At 37.9% G+C, this 23,918-nt stretch overlaps 1 protein-coding gene across 1 annotated transcript in view; it reads left to right on the forward strand.

Annotated features, from left to right (window-relative positions):
- The first annotated feature begins 20 nt into the window (after positions 1–20).
- Positions 21–23,918, forward strand: part of SSPN (sarcospan) — a 40,370-nt gene continuing 16,472 nt past the window's right edge. Inside the window, exon 1 of the mRNA XM_008581089.1 lies at positions 21–389. Within this exon, the coding sequence (XP_008579311.1) occupies positions 111–389 (279 nt within the window). The 5' untranslated portion in view covers positions 21–110. The remainder of the gene's footprint in view (positions 390–23,918) is intronic.

Genomic DNA, 23,918 nt, shown 5'->3' on the forward strand with positions numbered 1-23,918 from the left:
CGTAATTCGAATAGCAGGGCAGGCGCGGCCCGCCCCGCGCCGCGCTCCAGGGCCCCGGGCGCCGCCCGCGCACCCACCTGCCCACCCGCGCACCCACCCTCGCAGCCGCCATGGGGAAGGACAAGAAGCCCCGTGGGCCGCAAAGGCAGGGGGGGCCGCCGGCCGCCGACGCCGCCGGGCCCGACGACATGGGGCCGAAGAAGGGCAAGGGGGCCCCCAAGGAGCGCGGGGAGGAGGAGGCCCGGACGTGCTGCGGCTGCCGGTTCCCGCTGCTGCTCGCCCTGCTGCAGCTGGCCCTGGGCATCGCCGTGACCGTGGTGGGCTTCCTCATGGCGAGCATCAGCTCCTCCCTGCTAGTCAGAGACACTCCATTTTGGGCTGGGATCATTGTAAGCATCAAGCCTGTTTTGCCTAAGCGCGGTTGCCAAACAGGAATGCAAAGCCGCATGGTCGACTTGAGACTAACCCAACTGCATGCGCCCTTCCCAGCTCCACTCCCCTAACTCGCGCTCTGCTTGGTGCCTGCTGCCTGGCACACTCGGTCCTCCCCGGGGGCGAGGCTGGACGCGGTAGGACGCGTGCTCCTCTCCTGCTTGTTGCTCCGAACGCCTCCAAGGGCCCTGACTCGGACGCTGGGAGCTGGGGAGGCGATCTCAAAGGTTGCTTATTTAGGTGACATTGAACAGCCTCGGTAACAACAGCAGATTCACATTGGCTTTTTCTTATCCTGCAACCCGGATGCCACCCCTGTCCCTAAATCGATAGCAAAAAGTGAAGGAAGTTCATCTAGTGCAGCTTTTGCCTGTACTTGGAGTTGCCACACTGGATAGTATTAATTTTATTGTTTAAAATGAGGTTCCATTAGTAAGTTTTATGAAATAATGGGCTAAGGCAGAAAATGCCAATACAGCAAGCACAGCCTTAATCCACTGGACTCTAAAGTGGGATAAACCCAGGGCGCTGGCCGTGGCAGAAGTATATTTGGGACTCTGCTAATGGATGTACTGTTCTAAGCAGAACACTGCTCAGCTGTTGTGAGTGAGTGTTGAAATATGTAGTATACTTGGCTTAATTGAATGAGTTCTTTTATGTAAAATGGATGCCGTTTATTGAGCACCTACTGTGTGCCTGCCCTGCATCCTTTCATCATCTTTATGGGATAGCTTTTAACATTCTTATATCTCAAATGAGAGAACTTAGGCCAGACTCCCCAGGATCATGAGCTGGCAAAGCATTCAGCCAGGTTGATTCCTTTTTATGTCAGACTATGTCTACATTTTCTTCATTGAGCCACGGTGCCACTACTTTTGGCTTGTAATATTAATATTATGTTAAGTATTACAGTGCCTTGTGGCTTACCAAACTCTTTCACGTGCCTCATTTCGTTAGACCCAGGAAACAACGCTTTGAAGTAGGAACTGTTATTTCTCTTTAGACATGAGGAGACATAGCGAAGAGAAGTTAAATGACATTCTCAAGCCCACAGATTGAATGTGGCAGAGTCCAAAAGACTAGAATCCACACTTCTAACTACTAGTCTCATGTTGCATCATTTCTCCTATTGCTGACAACAAGAATTATAACTCATAAAACAGCCCTCAGAGTAACTTTGTATCAGGGACAGATGTTAAAGACACCTAATAAATATGCATCGATGCAGGTATTTTCTAATTAAGATTATTTGAATTCACAAATCCTCAGAGTAATTTAAAACTTTTAATTTGTGTACTAAGAATTCCCGTGAAATTATCATGATTGGAGTTTTCTAAATCAAGTGATTTTAAAAATAGCTTTACACTAAGATATACTGGGTATTTTAGTCACCTTAGTGACTGTCAACATATTCAAGGAAAAAAATGTCTGTCCTTTTAGGCAAGGCAAATGAAGAAAAGAAGGAATGAAACTCATTCAGTGCATCTGAATATCATTTGCATACTTTTTCCTATCTGTTCTTTATTTTAACTTTGAAGAGCCCGGTACCAAAGAAGCAAATTAGATGGGGAAAAAGCTTGTTTCCATGTTTAAGGCATGAACATACAAATCCTGCAACTCTGAAATTTCCTGAACTACCACTCCTATGGGACATGATATTCCTAATTGCCCCGGGAATTCCCTGGGTGCGGCACAAAGAGCATTATATACAGCCAGGTCTCTGTTCATTCTGGTTTGCCTTATGATCATCTAGGATTTATTTGAAGTTTGCTCGTAGTGTGTAGCCTTAATGATATCTGTGATTTAAAATTTCTTCTCAAGAGAGGATCTATGTAGGTATACAGCCAGGTCTCTGTTCATTCTGGTTTGCCTTATGATCATCTAGGATTTATTTGAAGTTTGCTCATAGTGTGTAGCCTTAATGATATCTGTGATTTAAAATTTCTTCTCAAGAGAGGATCTATGTAGAGCAGAGCAGCTAGGTAGAGATGTCCAGAGACTAGTGAGGAGGATCTCTGAGAAGCCAGGCCAGGAATGACTCCCATCCCAGCTGGGCCAGAGCTGCAGGCAACATGTCACTGGCTCACACAGACACCAAGCTTGTCCTCACCATGCTGTCTGTGGTTGGTCACAGGGCACTCTTCCAAGCTTTCAGGGAAGGGGAAAGACAGGAAAGCAGATGTGTAAACACTGCCCATGATGTGGAGCCCCAGCTCAGCCATTATTTGCTGAGTAACTTTGTACAACTTACTTAATCTCTCTAGGTTTCCATTTCTTTATTGATGAAACCAGAATGATGATAATAATTCCTACCTCTGAGGGTTGTCCTGAGGACTAAATAAATTAATACATGTTGAGCACTTAGAATAGAGCTGGCTAATGGTAGGCATTCAGTGAGTTAGTTAGCTCTTTTTATTAGCTATTAGAGAAGCAATTGCTGGGATTGACAGTCTTCAGAGTAGAAATGGCTCTGTTTCACCTCTTGTCTTGCAGAACAGTCATATTTGACTGGTTACATTTCCCAGACCAGTTTTGAACACTGAAGGAGATATCAATTTGGCCATCTCACCTTTCTCTGGTCTCAGCCAAGTTACTATTTAGCAATCTCAGTGGTATTAGATTAGTCCAGCACTTTCTGAATCTCTCTGAAGGTTTATAAAAATGAACTTGGAGGAGAGGGGCCTCATTAGGATCATTTTCCCTAAGGAGTGGAGTGACTCTGGTCTGGTATATCCTGCAGGGAATACTGAAAAGCTTGCCCTGTTCAGGAGATCCACCAGGCCAAAGCAGTACAGCTTAACCCATGGGGCAGAGGCAGAGCCAAACCCCTTTCTGGAATGTGAGTTGAATCCAAGCTGACTGAGGCACCTCCCCCCCCACCCCAGGTTAACCTGCTTTACTTTCCCTTCTGGTTGCCTCTTAACATATGGTAATCGCTTCCTTTTATAAGGGCTACTATCCCATTAATTTAGGATTTGGGGATTGTCATTTCTATAATAGAACCTAAGTATACAGGTAGATCCTCTTAGGTGACCCTTGTTGACCAATGCCTGGGTGACTTGAATATTCAATGAACTTCTGGTTTTATTTATTTAAAAAAAAATTTTATCGAAACATATTGATTGTACATATTTATAGGGTACAGAGTTATATTTCAAAACATGCATATAACGTATGATGATCTATTCAGGGTAATTAGCATATTCATCATTGCAAAACTTAATCAGACTGAAGAGGTCCTTGGTGACCTATGATCAGTGATTTAAGCGAGTGGAATTCTAGGAAGACAAATAGATTATTTGCTACCTATCCATAAATGTGACTCTTCTCACCCCACACTGGTCAGATACATGACTGAAGTCTTTTTACTTCAGTTACAAAAGATTCCCGTAAAGGAAAAAAAAAAGAATGGAGCTGCTATAGAGGCTATGTAACCTGTAGAAGTGCTGTTCTTCTCTCAAAATTCTTTATAGATGGCTTGAGGGTTGTAAATCACACCATGATGATAATACAAAGTGAAACAGTGTCTTCGAGGATGAAATTGGCTAGGGGCAGGCGATGCTAGGAAACAGAAGTTTGTTCTGCGTTTTATTCTACTAATGGCTTGAGTAGTATGTCAGATAGGCATTCAAGTTTGCTTATCATTCCGGAATTCTTATTGATGAAAAATGTGTACAGATTGAAGGAATCTAAGGACTTTGGAGTCTTTACTTCTTACTCAAATGAAAACAGGTTTGGTGTAGGTGAAGCCTTACGTGTTTAAAGTTTGGCTTATTTTTCTTCATTCAGTAATTTTTGTTGAGGGTGTCTACCGTGCTAGGCCTTGGTCTAAATATAATGAATCATATACCTGGAGGAGATTTCCAGATCCTGATGGACATGTGCCCTTATAGTATATGGCAGTAATGAATACCTCCGATTAGAAAATTAAACTTACACAAATATTTTTAAGACCCATTTATCTTTCAAAGTATGTTACTTGCAGTGATTTATTTCCTTTGGCATCTCTACTCTGAAGTCAATTTAAGAGCAAACTCTTGCTTCTCATATCCAGTGGGGATGTTTAGTATTTCTTAGCCTCTTTGCCCTTGTAGGAAATATTTCCATGGAAAGTGGGAATTTCTTTGCTTTATTATGCTTTTTAGCTTTCCCCACTCTCCCTCCATTGCTCCCTTACTCCAGCCATTGGAATAAAAACCCTGAGATATATACCACATTAATCACATTAGAAAGTTTAAGACAAGGGCTTAAAGGAAAGGAAAGAATATTTCCTTTATTTAATGTCATTCATAAAATGCATCGTATGTGTCTGTAGTGATTAAAATCCTCTCAAGAATTTCAATAACAGCTTTTATGTTAACTTACTCTAAGAAATTCAAAATGCAGGTATATTCAGATTTGAAAAATCTATTTTAAATCTTGACTTAATGGAAGGGAAAATTGGGTGGATATTTATTTTATAACAGAATATACCATGAAATTCACAAGGAGATATATGACATATAGCAAATAAGCAACAGATATAGTCATTATGTATAATTTAAAAGTAGAGAAAGTAGGACATAATGAGTTAGCTAAATGATTTAATAATGGTTATGAAGAGAAACTGGAATAGAGAATGGTTTGGCATTGGGGTTTGGATAGACCCTTCAACAAGTCAGGAAGCTTAAAGTGTTGTCAATTTTCTGTATAGGTATACTGACATTTGAGAAATTTAATCTGGAATTACATTTTAGGAAGACACTGCATAGTAATACATTATTTTTCATATTGGGACTTTAATATGCTTCCAAAACCTAATGTAACATCTCTGGTACCACTGGGAAATAATTTTTATTATGGCAACTGTCACAGGATTGTTAGGAACTGAGGAATGAAAATTACATGTCCTGACTCGATCTCCATTGAGTATGTATAAAAAATAATGGCAGGAAAATTATCTTAAAGGCACATGAAGGTCTCATAGTAAGTATAAAATGGAATGTAATTCAATTAATTTGGCAAAAGAAATTAATTTTAATAAGTTTATGAAAATAAAATGGAATATTCAAGAATTTGGTGAAATGTTTCCTGAAAGAATTTTAGGAATGGAATAAAGAATGAGGAAGGTTAAAATTGAACAAAATCATTAGATGCTCAGAATCATTGGGAGAAATTGTTTTCACCTCTACATATAGCCTCATGCTAAGCCAGATATGCAAAGGCCAAGGGAGTGCTTCTGTGATATAGAAGTAGTCCCTTCATCTTCTTTCTTTTCTTAAAATAAGGAGGAGAAAGGGCGGGTTCTGATATTTTCCAGTCCTATACTGTGGATGTAGTCAACTCAGAGTTGACTACAACTGGAAACCTTTAAAATGTCAACCATCATTTAATTTTTTATGATAGGAATACTAGTACATAGAATTTTGGGATAATCAAAGGAAAAATAAAATAGCTTATTCTCTTATTTTAAGTATATTATATATCTGCAGGGCCACTGTGTATCGCCTGACACATAATGTATGCCCAATAAGTGCTGAACTGAAATCTATTTATTCCATACTTGCCGTTATCAGAGCTTCTATTTGAACTTGTATATACCTGTTTTAAAATTATATTGTCATATATTCAAATAAAGACAAATTTAAGTTTATTTATAACATTTAAGAGAAATAATAGGTAATAATAGGAATGTGTTATCACTCCATTTTGGTTTCTGGGTTCCAGAAGTATTCAGAACACATTAACTTAGCAGGATTGAGATGTTTTATTTCATGTTACAAAATGATTACAGGACTAAAACAGAGGAAGAAGAGCTCATCTGACATATTTTGCATTTCCCTAGTCAGAATAAATTAGGATATATTGGGATTGATGTGGCTGAATGCTGGATGTCAATATTACCAACTTACCTTCTACAAAAAAAGCAATGGCATAGGTTTCTCTAATATTTGATTTATCAGTTTATTAGATTTTCAATATGGTGTCCACTTGCAATTTGATCTGAGGGTGTGATGATCAGTCAAATCAGGATAATTAAGCCATTTAAGGCTTAGAAACCCTGCCTTCTTTTATCGTTCCAGAACGTAACCAGTGTCAAGTTGCAGCTAGATGACACTTAGCTTCTGAGACAAGGATGGTTGCTGAGAGGTGGATGCTCATATTTTCAGCAATTGAATCAGCCCACTGCCTTGTGAGGGGCAGTGATTTCACACTTGGTGTTTCTAGACTTCAAAGGAAGCTACCTCTCAGCCCTTCTTTATAATGTGTAACCATCATTTTCATTTTTTATGACGAGACTCAATTAGATGAACACTCTTTGTTCTGTGGAATATGTCAGAATAAAACCCAAGGGCAGCCCACCTTGGACCTTATTGTGTAGCAGGCTGTAGTATGAGCCTGCACCTTGTTAGATCTCCATTTGGACACATGTTCAAGAGCTTCTCATAGGATTCTGTTCATTCAGTTTAGAAATCCCAAATTGGGCTCTGCTTTTCCTCTGCTAAGTACAGAACTGTACAAACCCAAGCCAAGTCTTACCCACAAGGGAAGACTAAAGCTGTCAAACAGGCAGCCTTTCAGAGCAATTGATCCAATCTCAGTGCCCAAACAAGCAGCCAACAAAAGGCACAGCCACGGTCAAAGTTCCAGAGGGATGCTGTCCCAGCTCCAGTTTGACTTTTGAGCATATTTAAAGTCTGTGCTCTCTAACGTTGCTAGCCACAGCCCCTTCCTAACACATCATGAATGTGACGTTTTAGCACTGTGTTTCCTGAGGGCGGACAAAAGGCCAGCATGCGACTGGACATTAGAAAGCAAAGCATTTGTTCACCAATCAGCATTCTCAGATTCTGCAGAAGTTCTGTTGTGCCTGCTTCTGTCCTTGCAGAAATGAGCTACTCTCCCAGGCTGGGGTGGCGCAGGAGAGGCGGTGAGAAAGCTCGAGATGCTCTTTTAGCAGCATCCCACTCGATTGTTGTCTTTAAAGTGTTTGATTCAGCATTCATTGTAATGAGCCATTAAAAAACCTTTAAGATAAGTTATGATCAAGGCCTCTTGTATGGAGGATAATGACAGGAGACAAGAAAGAGGGGGAATTGCTAATGTGTTAACTAGACCCTGACTAGAGAGAGAATTTTAGCTTTATTATTTATTTATTATTAGGGGAAAAAACAACTTAATTCTAGCTTCCTTCTAGAGTATCAGATGTGGCATGCATATCAGGCCATTAGGCACAGGCTGAGCCTTATCGCACATTTAGCTGTGCCAGGAAAGCTATGAAGAAGGTGTTGTCCAAGATAAGGACAGCAGCATTTCAGTCTTCCTTTGTGCCGGGGGGTGGAAGGGCTCTTCGGTGAGGGGGAAGAGACTTGCAGGGTGCCTGTGCCTACCTCAGTGAGAGAGTGGGGCACCCAGGACAGTGAAAAGGGCAAACGAGGACTCCATAAGGTGAATAAATTATAATAAATGAAAAAGAATTTCTTCACAACTGCATACAGATGAAATCCAGAATCTGAATGTTTTACTTTACAAGTTACATGCTCCATAAGCCTGCACTTCTCTCAAACTCTCCACGAGTCAGATTCTGGAACAGAAGGACCAAACCCAGGCAGGTCGGCTTCGTCTCGTGATCCTCTTGTGAACAAGTAATCTGGGTTGTCTTTCAAATGGTTTCAGTGTATGTTAAGGGGTCTGAGACCGACTATAATTTAAAAAATAAACATAGGGTGACCGTAACTATTGTGTTACAGAACCCTCGATAAATAATTCTCATTCAGTCACCAAATCTAGTGCGTCACACATTTTTCCACCTTGAGACCTCCCTGAAACCTCACTCCCCTTCTCCCTGTCCGCACACACACATCACAAAAAGCTCAGTGTCTAGCTAACCCGTGTTGCCATGGGAGGCTGGGGGGAAACGCAGGAAGGCTGCAGGCTGCTTGGGGACACTGACCTCCTCACGCTGAAAAGAACAAAACACTTTTCAGATGAGAAGCACTATTACTATATATTGCTGAACGTTCCCTTATATCCTGTTCATTTTTTTAAAAAACACCCTGTCAATTAGAAAAGCCACTTGATCATTTTTTTAAGGTTGAAGAAAGTGATTCTCTTATTTATGCTCCTATTACAATGTTATGTAATTATATTGCTGAACGTTCCCTTATATCCTGTTCATTTTTTTAAAAAACACCCTGTCAATTAGAAAAGCCACTTGATCATTTTTTTTAAGGTTGAAGAAAGTGATTCTCTTATTTATGCTCCTATTACAATGTTATGTAATTGAATTTATATTGATTTACTGTACAATTTCTATGTACTGTACTATTTCACATAATTGAACCCAGAAGTATTAATGAATTATCTCTGCAATCATTTCTAAAGTAGAACCTAATTTGAGAACCTACTTAATTATGCCTGAATAATAAAATCCAGCCTATGAGTATACCACTGGGTAGACTAAATCCACATTAATAAGATTCCTTTCCCTCTTCTGAGGGCTTGAAAAATCCCAAAGTGAAAGAGACTATAAATCGTTTATTTTTTCCCCACAAATACGTAACAAATCTACCCATCCTGTTGATTTACTAGAAATGCTGGAATACAGTCTTTGATTCTCTTCCATTCTTTGAAAATGGATTATTCTGCAAAAATGGATATTTACAGAACTTGTTGATTAATTTCTGGTAAGTCACCACAAGAGTGAGTTGGGTGGTTGATAAGCCTATAAAAGAAAGAGAATACTTACTGTAAAATAGAAACTTCTCACATCTTAGCCACCCTCCCTCTGTATTTCTATACACCAGGTGTGGTGACTCCCAGGAGCTTAGTCCCTGCGAGAGGAGACACAGGTACAACTAACCACAGTATACTGTAGTTTAACAAACCAAGTGCCCAGGGCTGCCCTGAACAAGGTGCAGCAGTAACACAGAGGAGTGCATCAGAACAGGCAAGGAGAGGGGACCTGAAATTGTCACAGGGCTCCAGCTTTGGCGTAAGATGAGTGTGTGTAGAATCCTGGCTATACTAATTTATAACCATTTTCAAAAAAATATTTGGTAATGATTTTTTATTTTCATTTTTGTGTGAATTTGAACAAATATGGGCAATTCTATACAATTCTATGATTTTTTTAATTATAAAAAGATTAATTCCATAATAACATGGAAAATAATAAAGCAACCACTTACCCATCCCTAGCTTTGGCCAGTTTTAATATTTTCTTATAATTGATTCAGTTGTTCTTTTTTTTAAAGAAAGAAAACATTACAGGAGATTGAAGTGCCCTGTGCTTCATTTCTTAATCATGTTCTCCTACCCTTCCCTCCTTCCCCAGAGGTATCTACTACCTTGAATTTGGTATTTATCATGCCTATGCCTGCATGCATACATTTTGTATATGTATATATCTAATAATTATTTTATGTTTTAAATTTTATATAACTGGCATCATAATATCATTTTTGCTCAACACCATTTTTTAGATTTATTCATAATAGTACATCGATACCATTCATTCATTTTTGCTATGCTGTATTTCATTGTGGTAACACACAACAATTAATTTATGCATTTTTCTATCGAAGAAAATTTAGGGTGTTTTAAAAAATGATTTTTTTTTTCAATTACAGTGTTGCTATGGACATTCCTGTCCGTGGCTCCTTGTGTACATATTTCAATGTTTCTTTGAGGCATATTCCTAGAAGTTGACTTGTTGAGTCATAAGATCTTCAACTTACTACATATTGCCAAATCACTATCACAAATCTAAAATTGTATTAATTTACTCTCCCACCAATGATAGATCAGAGTTTTTTACCTATCTTATTTGTGTGCAATGGTATCTTGTTTTAATTTGCAGTTTTCTGATTACTACTTGAGTTGGACATATTTTATGTTGGTTGGCCATTTTATTTTGTCTCCTGTCGTTTACTTATTCTATGGGTTGTTTCTTATTTATTGGTTTTGTTACTTATTTATTGGATTTGTTATTTTTGTTACTTAACCTTTGCGGTTTTAGGTACTGCAAATATCTTTTCCTAGTTGGTATTATTTCTTTTGTTTACAGTGTTTTGTTATGAAAAATATTTAGTTTAAATTATTAATATTTATTTATCCTTTCTATGGTATGTGCTTTCATATATTTTAAAGCAACTTCTCCCTACCCAAAGTAATAAAGAAATTTTTCTATACTGTTTTCTAAAAATGTTAAAGGTTTGATTTTTGTATTTATATCTTTAATCTAAGTGTTCTAACTTGTTACATATGATGTGAAGTAGCATCCTTATCTTATTTTTTCTCACATGGATTGCTGTTTTTATACCATTTACTAAATAACCAATCCTTTCCAGGCTGATCTTTGTCTTTATCATCTATCAAGTTTCCAGGTTAGATTAGATTTGTGATTGTCCTCAGATCCATTGTTTTATTTGTCTATCATTGTGCCAATACCACACTGTGTAAATTAAGATAGCTCTATCGTGCATCTTGTTATAAAGTAGTCGGATAAGCAGCCCACTACTCCCCCCATCTTAGTGTTCTTCAAAATTGTCTTGAGACTTAGCCATTTCCTCTTCCATATATACTTTAGAATCAATTTTTCAAATTCCGAGAAAAATACTTTTGGTATTTTCATGGGATTTGTACTTTCTATACATGAGCAAAGAAGATCTCTCCATTTATTTGAGTCTTCTCTAATGTCTTTTTGTCTATTGATTATTGATTTCAACTTAATTGCTTCGTGCTTAGTTCATGTGTTTTTCATACTACTAGTTCTTTGATATTTGATGAGACTTACTTTGTGGCTAATTTTTATAAACATTGCATGTATGCTTGAATAAAAGGCGGACTCTCTCATTGGGGGGTGTAGGATTCTATATTGTTTTAAAATCAAGCTTGTTCATCCTGTTTAATCGCATGTATGCTTGAATAAAAGGCGGACTCATTGGGGGGTGTAGGATTCTATATTGTTTTAAAATCAAGCTTGTTCATCCTGTTTAATCTTCTACATCATTACTGATTTTTGTCAGCTTCATCTAAAGGTTTCTGGGAGATGTGTGTTAAATTTCCCAAAATTATATGGATTTATTTCTCCTTATAATTCTGCCTATTTTCATTTAATATTTTTAGTCTAATTAATACAAGTTAATGATTATAAAACATTCCTCTCATCCTAGATTGACCCCTATTTTCTCTCAGTTTTTTGAAAATACTATTCCATTATATTTGAACTTCAGTTATTGCTGTTAAGAAATCTGCTAAATGTCTAATTGTTCCTTTATAGGTAACATGCCCCTTCTCTCTGATTGCTTTTCAGATTTTTTCTGTTTTTGGTATTCTGCAGTTTAGCTACAATGTGTCTAAATGTAGATTCTGTTTTGTTTATTCTCTAGGGACTGGTTATGTTTCCTGAATCTAAAATTTCTGTGTTTTTCATCAATTATGAAAAAATTTTAGCCATTTTTTTTTCAAATATTGTCTCTGTCTTTTCTTTAGTCTCTTTGTCTGGAACTGCTATCAGATGTGTATTTAGAACTTTCTTATTCTGTCTTTTCTATTTCTTAACTTATTATGTTTCATCTCTCTTTATTTCTCTGTGCTGTATTTTGGGTTATTTCCTCAAATATGTCTCTAGTTCACTATTCCCCTCTTCAGTTGGGTTTAATCTGCCTGTTATTCACTGAGTTTTTAATTTCAATGATTTTCATTTCCTGAACTTCGGTTTTGTTGTTATTGATTTTTTTTTCTTATACATTCCTGGTGTTTTTTAAAGTGCCCTATTCTTTGTTCATGTTTTGAATTCCTTCTGTCATGTCTTTATTTTGAATGTACAGTAGTCCCCCCTTATCCGTGGTTTTGCTTTTCATGGTTTCAGTTACCTGTGGCCAATCATGGTCCAAATATACTAAATGCAAAATTTCAGAAATAAACAATTTATAAGTTTTAAATTGTGTCCCTTCTGAGTTGTGTGATGACGTCTCTCACGTCCCGCTCCCTCCTGCTCCATCCTGCCTGAGACCTGAATCCCCCCTTTGTCCAGTGTATCTGGGCTGTACGCGTTCCTGGCTCATTAGTCACTTAACAGATGTCTCAGTTATCAGATCGGCTGTCACGGTCTCACAGTGCGTGTGTTCAGGTAACCTTTACTTGACTTAATAACAGCCCTAAAGCACAAGAGTAGTGATACTGGCAAGTTGGATATGCCAAAGAGAAGCTGTAAAGGGCTTCGTAATAACTTCGTATAGCATACATTATACGAAGTTATACGATTCTTCTTTTGTCAAATTTTGTAAAAATAAAATCAAATAGATCCAGCTATGGTATACAATTCTAAGGGTAACTTAGGCATTTCATTTGCTGCATTAGATTTTTTTTTTTTTTGAATTTTAACAGGCAGACTTACTTATTTACTTACCTCTTTTTTAAATTCCTTCTGTCATGTCTTTATTTTGAATGTACAGTAGTCCCCCCTTATCCGTGGTTTTGCTTTTCATGGTTTCAGTTACCTGTGGCCAATCATGGTCCAAATATACTAAATGCAAAATTTCAGAAATAAACAATTTATAAGTTTTAAATTGTGTCCCTTCTGAGTTGTGTGATGACGTCTCTCACGTCCCGCTCCCTCCTGCTCCATCCTGCCTGAGACCTGAATCCCCCCTTTGTCCAGTGTATCCGGGCTGTACGCGTTCCTGGCTCATTAGTCACTTAACAGATGTCTCAGTTATCAGATCGGCTGTCACGGTCTCACAGTGCGTGTGTTCAGGTAACCTTTACTTGACTTAATAACAGCCCTAAAGCACAAGAGTAGTGATACTGGCAAGTTGGATATGCCAAAGAGAAGCTGTAAAGGGCTTCATGAAACAGTGAAAGACTCAATAAGGAAAGAAAAAAAATTGTATGCTTAGGTTGTTAAGATCTAAGACTGAATCTTCTATCCATGAAATTGTAAAGTAAGAAAAAGAAGTTCGTGCTAGCTTTGCTGCCACACCTCAAACTGCAAAAGTTACAGCCACAGTCATTCCCCTGACTTCATCTCATCGTGCAGGCATCAATCAGCTCATACCACCACAAGAAGGGACAGTACAGCACAATAAGACATTGAGAGAGAGAGACCATAGTCACACAACTTTTATTACAGTGTATTGTTATAATTATTTTATATTATTAGTTATTGTTGTTAATCTCTTACTGTGCCTAATTTATAAATTAAACTTTATCGTAGGTGTGTATATATAGGAAAAAACAAAGTGTATATAGGGTTAGTGCTATCCACAGTTTCAGGCATCCACTGAGGGTCTGGAACATTTCCCCTGTGGGTAAGGGGGACGACTACTTTTTAATAGGTTCTATCAATTAGTTCTATTATTGGAGTTCTTATGGCTCTAATTCTTAGAGAGAGCGCGCGCGCGCGTGTGTGTGTGTGTGTGTGTGTGTACAAGTACATGCAAGCCTGGTCTTCACTAAGAAATTAATTCTTCATGTGTTTGCTAATTTTGGTTTGTGAGTTCATTTTCCAAGAGGCTTTCGTGTGCTAATTTGGTGTGGCCTATTTGAGGGCATAATCCTTCCCCATGGTTGTGTCTTGCCATGTGTCCCAGTGGTATCATAAGTCTATAACCACATTTTTTTCTTAACTTATTTATTATGGAAAATTTCAAGCATACACAAGAGTAGATAAAATTGTATAATGAACCTCTACGATCCCATCACCCACCTCAGTAATGATCAACTCACGATCAATCTTGCTTTGTCTGTCTGTTCCTATACTTCCTCCACACCCACACACCGCACTGGATTATTTTGAATTAAATCCCAGACTTTATATTACTTCACCCATAAATATTTTGCTATATAAGTCAAAAGCTGAAGACTAAAAAATAATCTAAATACCAATATCACACCTAACAAGTTAATTTCTTAATAGGATGAAATCAGTGTTCAAATATTCATGATTAAATCATGAATATTTCTTAGGTTTGTCAAAATCAAGATCTCAATAAAATCTATACACTGCAATTGGTTCATATATTTTCTTATGTCTCCTGTACTCAAAGATTTGCTCTTTCTGTCTTCTTTAAATTCTCTCCCTTCCTATCCCCCTTACAATTTGTTTGTTGAAATAACAATGTTTTTTTTTTCAGGATCACTTTCAAGCTACTTCTCATCTTAATGGGTTCCAGGGCCATGGAAATAGTTAGAAAACCTCCAAATCCCTACCTTACTCCCACCTCGCCCCCCATCCCCATCAGCTGAGACAGCAGTTTTCTTGATGACTTCCAGTGCTAGTGGGTTAATTACTTTCTAGTCCTGTAGGGGTGTGGCTATTTAAGGGGGCCTACCTACATGCCATGGTCTTAGTTCTATCTCTCTACCTAGGACGCTCAGGGCATACGCTGCTGGCCTATGTGGCCATTAAAACCAAGCACTTTCTGTTGCAGAGACGGGCCAGCATCCTCCCTGAACTGAACTCTCTCCTCTCTTTGATTTCTACCCTTGTCAATTTATTTTCTTGCTAGTTCTGATAATAATATAAAAGACATTTGCTACATTTTACCCAGCATTTAAAAATGTTATACAGGGAGAGAGTTTTCATAAAGTTTAGTCCTTAATATTGTACAGAAATAAACCCCCTTGATGCTTTTAAAAATCCTTTTTGGATCAACTTGCAAGTTTCTTAACCTCTCTATAAACTAGGGTAATATTTTTAACTTGTTGCATTATTTTGGGGACTAAATGAGCTAATGCATACAAAGTGAGTTATACATAAAAGGTACCCTTTCTGAGTAGAGGAGATACTTGAGCAGAGTTTGAAGAACGAATATGATTGGATTCTAGAGGCTGAAGGAGAAGTACTACACCAGGTAGATAAGGAAGGAAAAGGACATTTTAGGGCAAGGGCACAACTCGTGTCCTATGACTATTTAGCCTGGTTTTCATTGGTAACCAACTTTACTACTTAATGATTCTGTCGTTTGTGCTTATTCAGTCTCTCAAGGATGTAATTGCAAAAATTCCCAGCAGTTCCTATAAAATATGAATCTTACCCTGGAACCACAAATCTGTGTTGTAATATTAAAATGAGACCCAAATAGAAGGGATTCCACTTGAAGGTGTCCATGATAAATCACACACTGGGATAGTTGTCACATTTCTGTGAATCGATGAAACCTTCAGCCATGGGATTCATTGGTTTAAAATGATGAGCTATTTGCGATCATTTTCAAGCAGGGTTTTAGGAAATTATGAATTTTAGCAACTTTGTGTGGGCACACCTCTCGCGGATTTTCCTAGCTTTCCAGCCTTACTTTGGGAGAAACATCAAAGGAAGTACACTATATCCATCAGATTTGGGGGATTCACACTCCCCTCATCCAGCTGCTGGTCACAAGTTCCAACTTATTTTTATCAGTTCCATCTGGGTAGTTTTGTAATATCTTATAAACCAACATATGAGATACAAGTGAACATCTGCAAGTACAGTGTGTGCTGAGAAACAGGACGGCTACTTAACAAGCACATTTTTCTCCCCACTCTTTCTGTGGATCTGGATAAATACACAACAATGCAAATTACAATGTCACATTGGTAGAAAAAAAATTAAAGAAAAAAATACATAAAATTCTAGTTATTGGATAATTTCAAATCATGATAAGATCTACCACTTTGATTTTGAATGTATCTAACCCTGCAAAGAACTTCAGCCTGGTATGTAAGTGCTCCTTAATGGTCCGTACTTCTTTAGCCAATCAGAGCATGTATGACAACAGAGCAGGTGAATCCAATTTCGTTGTTGACAATCACATGAGCAATGATTTTCCTAAGAATCACCTAATAAACTTGTAGAATTTTTTTTACAATTTATTTTCCAAAGAGATACAGATTTAACAAAGTTGTAGATGAGGATAGGCCTGCTTTTGTATTTTAATTTAATTAATCAGCAAATAAATGATTTATTTCTGTTCAATTTGAATGTCTTTGCATACTCATATATGAAAAGTGCATGTATTTACAGTAATTCAGATATAGACTTGTCAGATGCCAACTCCTCAGGCAAAAGGACAATTATAACATAAAGTGGGAGAAAAGATTGAATGGATATTTAAAATGGGCTAAACTTAGGTGTGAGTGAGCACTTCTTTTCTCTTTAGACCCTGAAAGGAAATATTTTTCTGTGATAGAATTTATCATCTAGAATTGCCTTTTTGCTGAGAAATTTTGACTTAGATCTCTACCATCTTCTTTTAGAAATAATTTCATAGGTCGTCTTTGCAAAGTAAATATGACAAATTGTTTTTCTCAACTTCCCAGAAAGATATGGAAATGCACAGATTGAGGCTCTGTGTCAAACCTGGAACCCTTTTTGGGCAGGCAGAACTTAGTTCTTCCATAAAGAAAGGATTTCTGCATTAGAGCGTCCCATCAGCAACTTCTACTCTATTGAGAAAAATAAGCATGCGATCAGTGGAGCTCCGAGGTTGTGGATTCCTAAGGCAAACGAAAAGGCATTACCTTCCTGATAGGTCATAGGACAAATAAAACATTCTATAGCACAAGTTCCTATCCATAAAAAGTTGTTGCTAGCTATAGTTTTTTCATGGTAGAAAAGTAGCAACTATCCTGAGCTTAGTTTGACATTATAATTAGTGGTCTGAGTTTTAATGCGTGTACATTAATGTTCAGTGTTTAGAGACAGATTGTTACAGTGTTCCCTCTCATCCTGACGTTCAATTCTAACATAAACCCCTTGGTTGATTTGCAGTCTTTCTATTTACACCCCTCTCACTTCTGGAATTTGCCATGAATATCTGTGTACTAAATTTGGCTGAAACAATTACGTTTTTTTAAAAAGTTATATTAATTTTGGATCTGTTATGTTAAAAATATTTTTAACTGAACAGCATTTTTTTTTCCCAGAAATTAAGTGCTTGTCTTTGTAAAACCACAATAGTGTAATCAGAGAAATACATACAGCTAGGCATAGTTACTAGGACTGGCATTTCCTAATGAATAGGTTTGTAGCAGAAATAAAAAGAAGCAGAAAAAGAAGGTTTATAACTCTTAGGTATTTGCAAACTATTTATGTCAATATTATTGCAAAGATTTTTGAAAAGTGGGTCCGTGCTATGTAAGCAAAAGTAGCCCAAGTCACTAAATGAATGGATTCATTTATTTATTTGACAAATATTTGTGCTGGGTATTATACTAAGCCCTTTACATATGCTGTCTCATTTAATCCTTACAGTAATTTGTGAAGTACGCGTTGTTGATATCATCCCAGAGATGATGAATCTGAGGTTCTAAATGTTGACTTGTCCTGGGTCAATCACCTAGGAAGTAGTGGAGGTGGGTTTTGAACCCACGTCTGTCAAATCCAAATCTAAGATATACTGCCTCGGTCTCTGTCTTTAGGTATGTGGCCCATTTTGCTGTAAAACTTTATTTAGTAACCATCTGTTGTCTCTTCTCTGGGGGATTGCCAGTGTTGCCTATGGAGCCTGTGAGGTCTTAGGTAACTTAGAGCAGATTCATGTTGTTGAAATAACAGAGCCAGCAAGGCTCCCATAAGAAATAACTGTGAGTCCACAATCTTTTTAAACAGTGGTGTTAGGCATTACCAATTCATTTTAAGGTTTTATCACTTTAAGGTTTTATCGTTTGTATTTTGCTAATCGATATATGTCATGTTTGTTGGAAGAAGAAGCTATGCTGATAAGTGCTATGATCTCCATAGCTCAATTCAACAGCTCAAAGATTATATATACGCTTATTTGTTTATGGTCTGCCTCTCTACTTTAAAAAATAAGACCAATCAAGGCAGAGAATTTTGTCTCTTGTGTTACTGTGGTATCTCCAAGCCTCAATAAGTACATAGTTGGTATATAATGAATATTTGTTAAATGAAGAGAATGACATTATTTCTAAGAGGTGATAGAGTACTTACATGTACATATATTATTCATTTTTAGCCCGACTGTCAGAGTAGGTTACACTGGCACAGTTTGAGTTCATATGAGATGGAAAAAAATAATACCTACTACAATTCCAGGCACATTATTTATGATCCTTAAAAACAAATTGTGAAGTATTATTTTTCTCCATTTTATGAGGCTGCGTCTCAGCCCTTTGAGGTCGTTTGGACCTCAGAGACTTTCTTTCTCATGCTATGCCTCAGGAGCGATGCTTCAGTAATTCAGGAGTGGAGCAGACAACAGAATGTTCTCCACATCTCTGCAGTTCTTGCTTATAGTGCTGTCAAGACTCCTTCGGGGAGGTGGCCATGTCTTGTAGTGAGCCAGGTCCCACACTCTGACAGGCAGAGCTATCAACTGTGTGCTATATATTTGCTACGTGTCCTGGACCTTGGGTGCAAAACCTTCCTGAGCTTTAGTTTCCTTATATTTAAAATGGGGCAAATAACAGCGACTACCTCAGGATTTTTGTGAAGACAAAATGATGTAATTTATGTAGTATGCTTATTATAGTGCTTGGCATATAAAATAGCCAAATGTTAGCTTTAAAATGTCAAATCATCTAGACTTGATAATGAATTTTTCTTACATAAATAAATGTAAAGACTACATCACGGGCCACTGGTACTAATCCAAAGCAGACTGCACGGTATTTGGAATGAAGACACTACTTGTATTATCACTTTTAAACGTGGTTATGTTGATGTACATTTAAGAGCCCTTAAATAGACTCTAACTCTGGTCTACTCTATTAAATTTATAAGTGACTCTAATCGCAATGATAATGATGGTGATCACTGTTAGTTATTTTCCAGCTACATGGTAGGCATTAGGCACCTTATTTACATTATCATTAATCCTTGGATTAATCATCAAAAGAAGGCATTAGTGTCTCCGTTTTATAGATAGGGAAACTGAGGCTGAAAGTAATTAAATAATTTTGTCCAAGATCACCTAGCTTGTAAAGTTATGGAATCAAGATTCAAAGTCTATAGCCACAATTTTTTCCATTATGCAACACTGTCTCCTCGACCATATTTGACAGTTCTACACTTGATTTTAACAGAATCAAATAAGCAGTTATTACTTGTTGAATGTACTGTTACTAGATGTTTCATGCTTTTGAGAGTTATTTTTACCTTTCTTGCCTTATATAATTAGGGGAAAGAGTATATTTCTTTTTATCTTACCTTTACCTAAAAATATAATGAAAAGTAATAATTAAAAGTAATAATTATAATAAATGTGAGGAGTAGATATCTTTCATAATTCTACCACATTTAAGTCCTATTTGATTAACACCAAAAACTTTGTCTTTAAAAAATAATGCATAGCAACACAAAAAGTAAAACAAAAACAAAACCCCAGCTGATTCAGTGTCTCTTACATTATGAAAGGTATGAGGGTTTTGCTAAGTGATCAGTGAGGTGGGAGTTGGATGAGCTGCCGCTGGCTGCTCCTTTTCACACCCAGCCTGGACACGGTCAACTGACACTACCCATGGCAATCAATTTTCCTGTGCCTCAGTTCCTCTTCTGCAAAGTGGGGATAAAACTGTGAATTTCTAAAGGGAAAAGTCCATGTCTTCTTCTTCACAATAAAGTCCCTATCACCATAAAGTTGGGGAGTGATACCCAGATTGGAGCGGTCATTGATTAGCAAGATCTCAAAGATATGCTGTAACCATTCTTACTGTATTCCCACAAATCAGGAAATGAATACTAGGATTTCTCCTTGGCTCTCTCCCCTGCACCTTTAGACTGATTCTGTAGGCTGATTACAGGGATTCCAAACAATTACTAAAGAGTAATATGCCAGACATAGTTACAAACCAATTCACCTGGTAACCAGATGCTTCTGAGTAAACAGAGGACTGGAGGAGGCAGAAAATGTGGTAGAGGTGCAGGAGCATGCTAGTGCATTTCTGATGGGCTTAGGAGAGCTGATCATGCACAGCTCTTCCCGTCTCTGCTCAGTGACTTCATGTTGTTTCTGGAGGTAAGCCATGGCAAAAGTATTTCCATCAGGGAAATTAGCGAATGCTACAAGTAGCCCTTCCCCAACCACTTGTTAAACATGTACCATCACACCCCTGTAGAGGTGGTACAATTTTGGAGGTGATTTCTTTGGGTTGGAGTGAATGATGCATGTCAACAGTAGCGGAATGCCACGTGACACTAATTGATGATTTAGAGATGCTACCCAAACCACCCACCAGATATATTGAGGCTGCAGGCTCTGGAATGGGGTGTTATTTAAGTAGCAATGAAGACAGAGAGGTTTTCCCTTCAATTGTAAGAACTCCTACAATAGCAAAGACTAAATTTCTTTATGGGGGAAAAACTGGAGCCAATACCTCTATTACGCAATAATACTTTTTTTTTTTTTTTGTCTTTTTGTCTTTTTCCGTGTCCGGCAACGGATCGCAACCCTCAGTGTTGCCCCCGTACCGGACCGGGGACCGGCAACGGGATCGCAACCCTCGGTATTGCTCCCGTGCCTCGCTCAACCAGTGAGCGGGAGCCGGTCCGTATGTGGGATCCGAACCCTTGGGCGGGAGCGCCGCTGCGCTTCCCAAGCGGCACACTATCCAGTGCGCCACCGGGCCGGCCCACGCAATAATACTTTTAAAAATTCAGGTGCAATGAATGTATACCTAGGTTTTACATTTCTGAAGCCTCAGTTTTCTCTCCCTTGTCAAATGCATTCTTGAGATGATTAAATGCACGCATGTATGTAAAATATTCAGCGCTGTGCTTAACACTTTGTAAGTGCTCATAAATGGTAGATATTATTATTATTATTACTTATAACCAGCAACTCTCTGTAAGAAACTCCTCTGGTCAGTGTATCACTCTGGATCCCTAAACATTCTGATAAGCCCCACACCAGCTGTCAGTACTTAGAAGACTAAGTTTATAGCTTAGACTAGTGTCTCTCAAAATGTGGCCCCCGGACCAGCAAAATCAGCATTACCAGGAATTTGTTGGAAATGCAAATTCTCAGTCCCCATCCCCGACCTATTGGCTCAGAAATTCTGAGGATGGGACCAGTTTTTACCAAGCCCTTCAAATGATTCTGAACTGCTGTCTTGGCCTTTGTCTTACCATAAGGCAATGGCAATGAGAATCCAGTAACAATGCTTAAATCTTGCTAAAATGTTCTCTCCAATCCTTCTGAAATCTTGATCTATAATCAACCTTTAACAGATCTTCTTGAAAAGTTCTGTTTCATATGATTTAATTTTCTGGAATTATGTGTTAACAGTTCTCCTAAGTGAGACTATGTTCAATTGACAGGCTGCAATATAGTTATCATTTATTGAAAGTGATTTCTAATATTTTACCTTAAATTATATTAAATAGATGAAAGTCCATAGAGATTCTCTTAAGAAATATCCAGAGAAACATCTACAGTTCTGCTACTACTCTTGTTGATCAACTGATTGTGTAAACATGAGAAGAGAGTTCATCTCGGATTGAATTAAAGCACTTTGAATACAAAGGTGAAAGTTGATTAACTTATAGAAATAGAGTCATATTTCAGGTACACAAATGAAATGAGGGGATGGTAGTAGAGGAGAAACACTGACAGACATTTGACAGGGGAAGGTTGGATTCCCCAGGCAACCTTGTCAAGCAGCTCTGTCAACAACAAAAAGAAGAACACAAATAAATTGGAGGTTGTGTGAATGTCACAAGACCAGAATATAAATACGTATGACATGGAGAGCAATAAATACCAGTAATTCCCATTCTCACAAAATGTTTTAGGGTGATACCTTTTAGCTATTACAAAATGAAAAGGGAAAAAATAATATGTAGGTAAATCTCCTACACTGGTCCCATATCCGTAATATCAACCCTCAAAAGGCACCACTGCACGTACAATAGGCCACATAACAAAAACAATGTGTGACAGGCCTCGGGACTCATACATCTAGAACAGATTTAACATTCAGAGAACATTTCAACCCCGTTAACTTTCTAACTCACAAGAGAGCATGCGGACTTCATTCTGTACAGACAAAAAATATCTTTAGACAGAGTGTGAAATTTAGGATTTAGGCTTTCTCTTTACACTAAACAAATTGTAGAAACACATCCAAAAATAGGTGGGTTTTTAAAAAAATCCTAATTCAGATTGTTTTAATCAACTATTTACATATACAATGAAATATTTTATGTGCTTCTTAAAAATTTTTTTTATAATCCCAAAAGTGATATAACCTAGTTACAGAATGTTTGGAAAAGAAAAGCAGAGGAAAGACCCATACATTCATCATTCTATAAAACAATTATTATAATTCCTCTCTTCTGGAAGGTAAGTGCCATGAAAACAGGGGCAATATGTATCCTGTTTACTGCTGTGTTCTCAGTGCAGCATCTTTAATTTAAAAAAAATATAAGTATCTGAATGAATGACTGACCTATCATTCTAGTGTATAGGATTAAAAATTAAAACATATTTGAATTTTCTACCATATATAACCTTTCAGCAATTTTGAGAATTTCAGTTTCAGTACCTGCAGTTTTGGGTGTTCCTGCTAAAGATAATCAGAAAAAGAGGGGCCTGGGAGCAGACAGTAGAGATGAAGTAGAAGGCAGAGAGGTAGTTTTATTTGTTGGTTTTGGTTTTTTTTGCTTTTTCAATGAAGGCTGGGGAAAGATAAAGTGAGGAGACGATTGTTGTCTTTTTCTTTTTTTTCATTAAAAAGACCACTTCAAGCTTTTCTTATCAACATAATCGTCTGCTTTTACATGCACTAAATCTTAACAGGCTGCCTGGATAGACACCCTCTGAGCACTAGGTTCCCCCATGCCACCACTTTCTCACTTGGCTGCGTGCTCTGTGACACCACCTGTCCGCCTCAGGCCTGGGTGTCTGGTCCAATGAGTGCCTTCTTGAAAACCTTACATAACTGCCTCACCATATCTAATGGGAGCTCTGGTCAGGACTCCAGGAATGTTGTTCCAGATAGGCCTGGCGGGTCTCACTGCTCATTAACGTGACCTTCCTTGCCTGGGAAGTCAGGACACCATGTCTTCCTGGCATTCCATGCCCTTGCCAGCTCAGGAAACAAGACCCTAAGTCTGGCATGAGAAATCTGGTTTCCTCCCATGTCCATAAAGCCTTCAGTTTTAAGTATTCAATAAATACTGCTCTTCTAGAACATGCTTACATTCAACACCAGTAAATTCTTTGATAAAGTATTGTTATAACATGCAAAGCTGTAGGCAAGACAATGAAAGCCCTCCCTTCCCCCTTCCTAGAACATATGAAGCCCTATCAGGAGGCCAAGGAATGAAAATATGTTGAATTAATTCAAGATTTATAGCAAATACCCTATAAAAAGACCTAGAAGTGAAGATTTTAAAATCCAAAATTTTCATCATTTTTAGATATGACATGATGTACAACCAAAATTATAAGAAATATATTTGGGATGCTTTCTGTTCAAGAGTCAAAGGTTCTTTGTCACTGGGTGACTTCCTTGGCCCTTTTCTATTGTCACTAGTCTCTCTCTGGATGGGCCAG

This window comes from Galeopterus variegatus, unplaced genomic scaffold, assembly GCF_000696425.1.
Source record: "Galeopterus variegatus unplaced genomic scaffold, G_variegatus-3.0.2 Scaffold2259, whole genome shotgun sequence".
Lineage (NCBI taxonomy): Eukaryota > Metazoa > Chordata > Mammalia > Dermoptera > Cynocephalidae > Galeopterus > Galeopterus variegatus.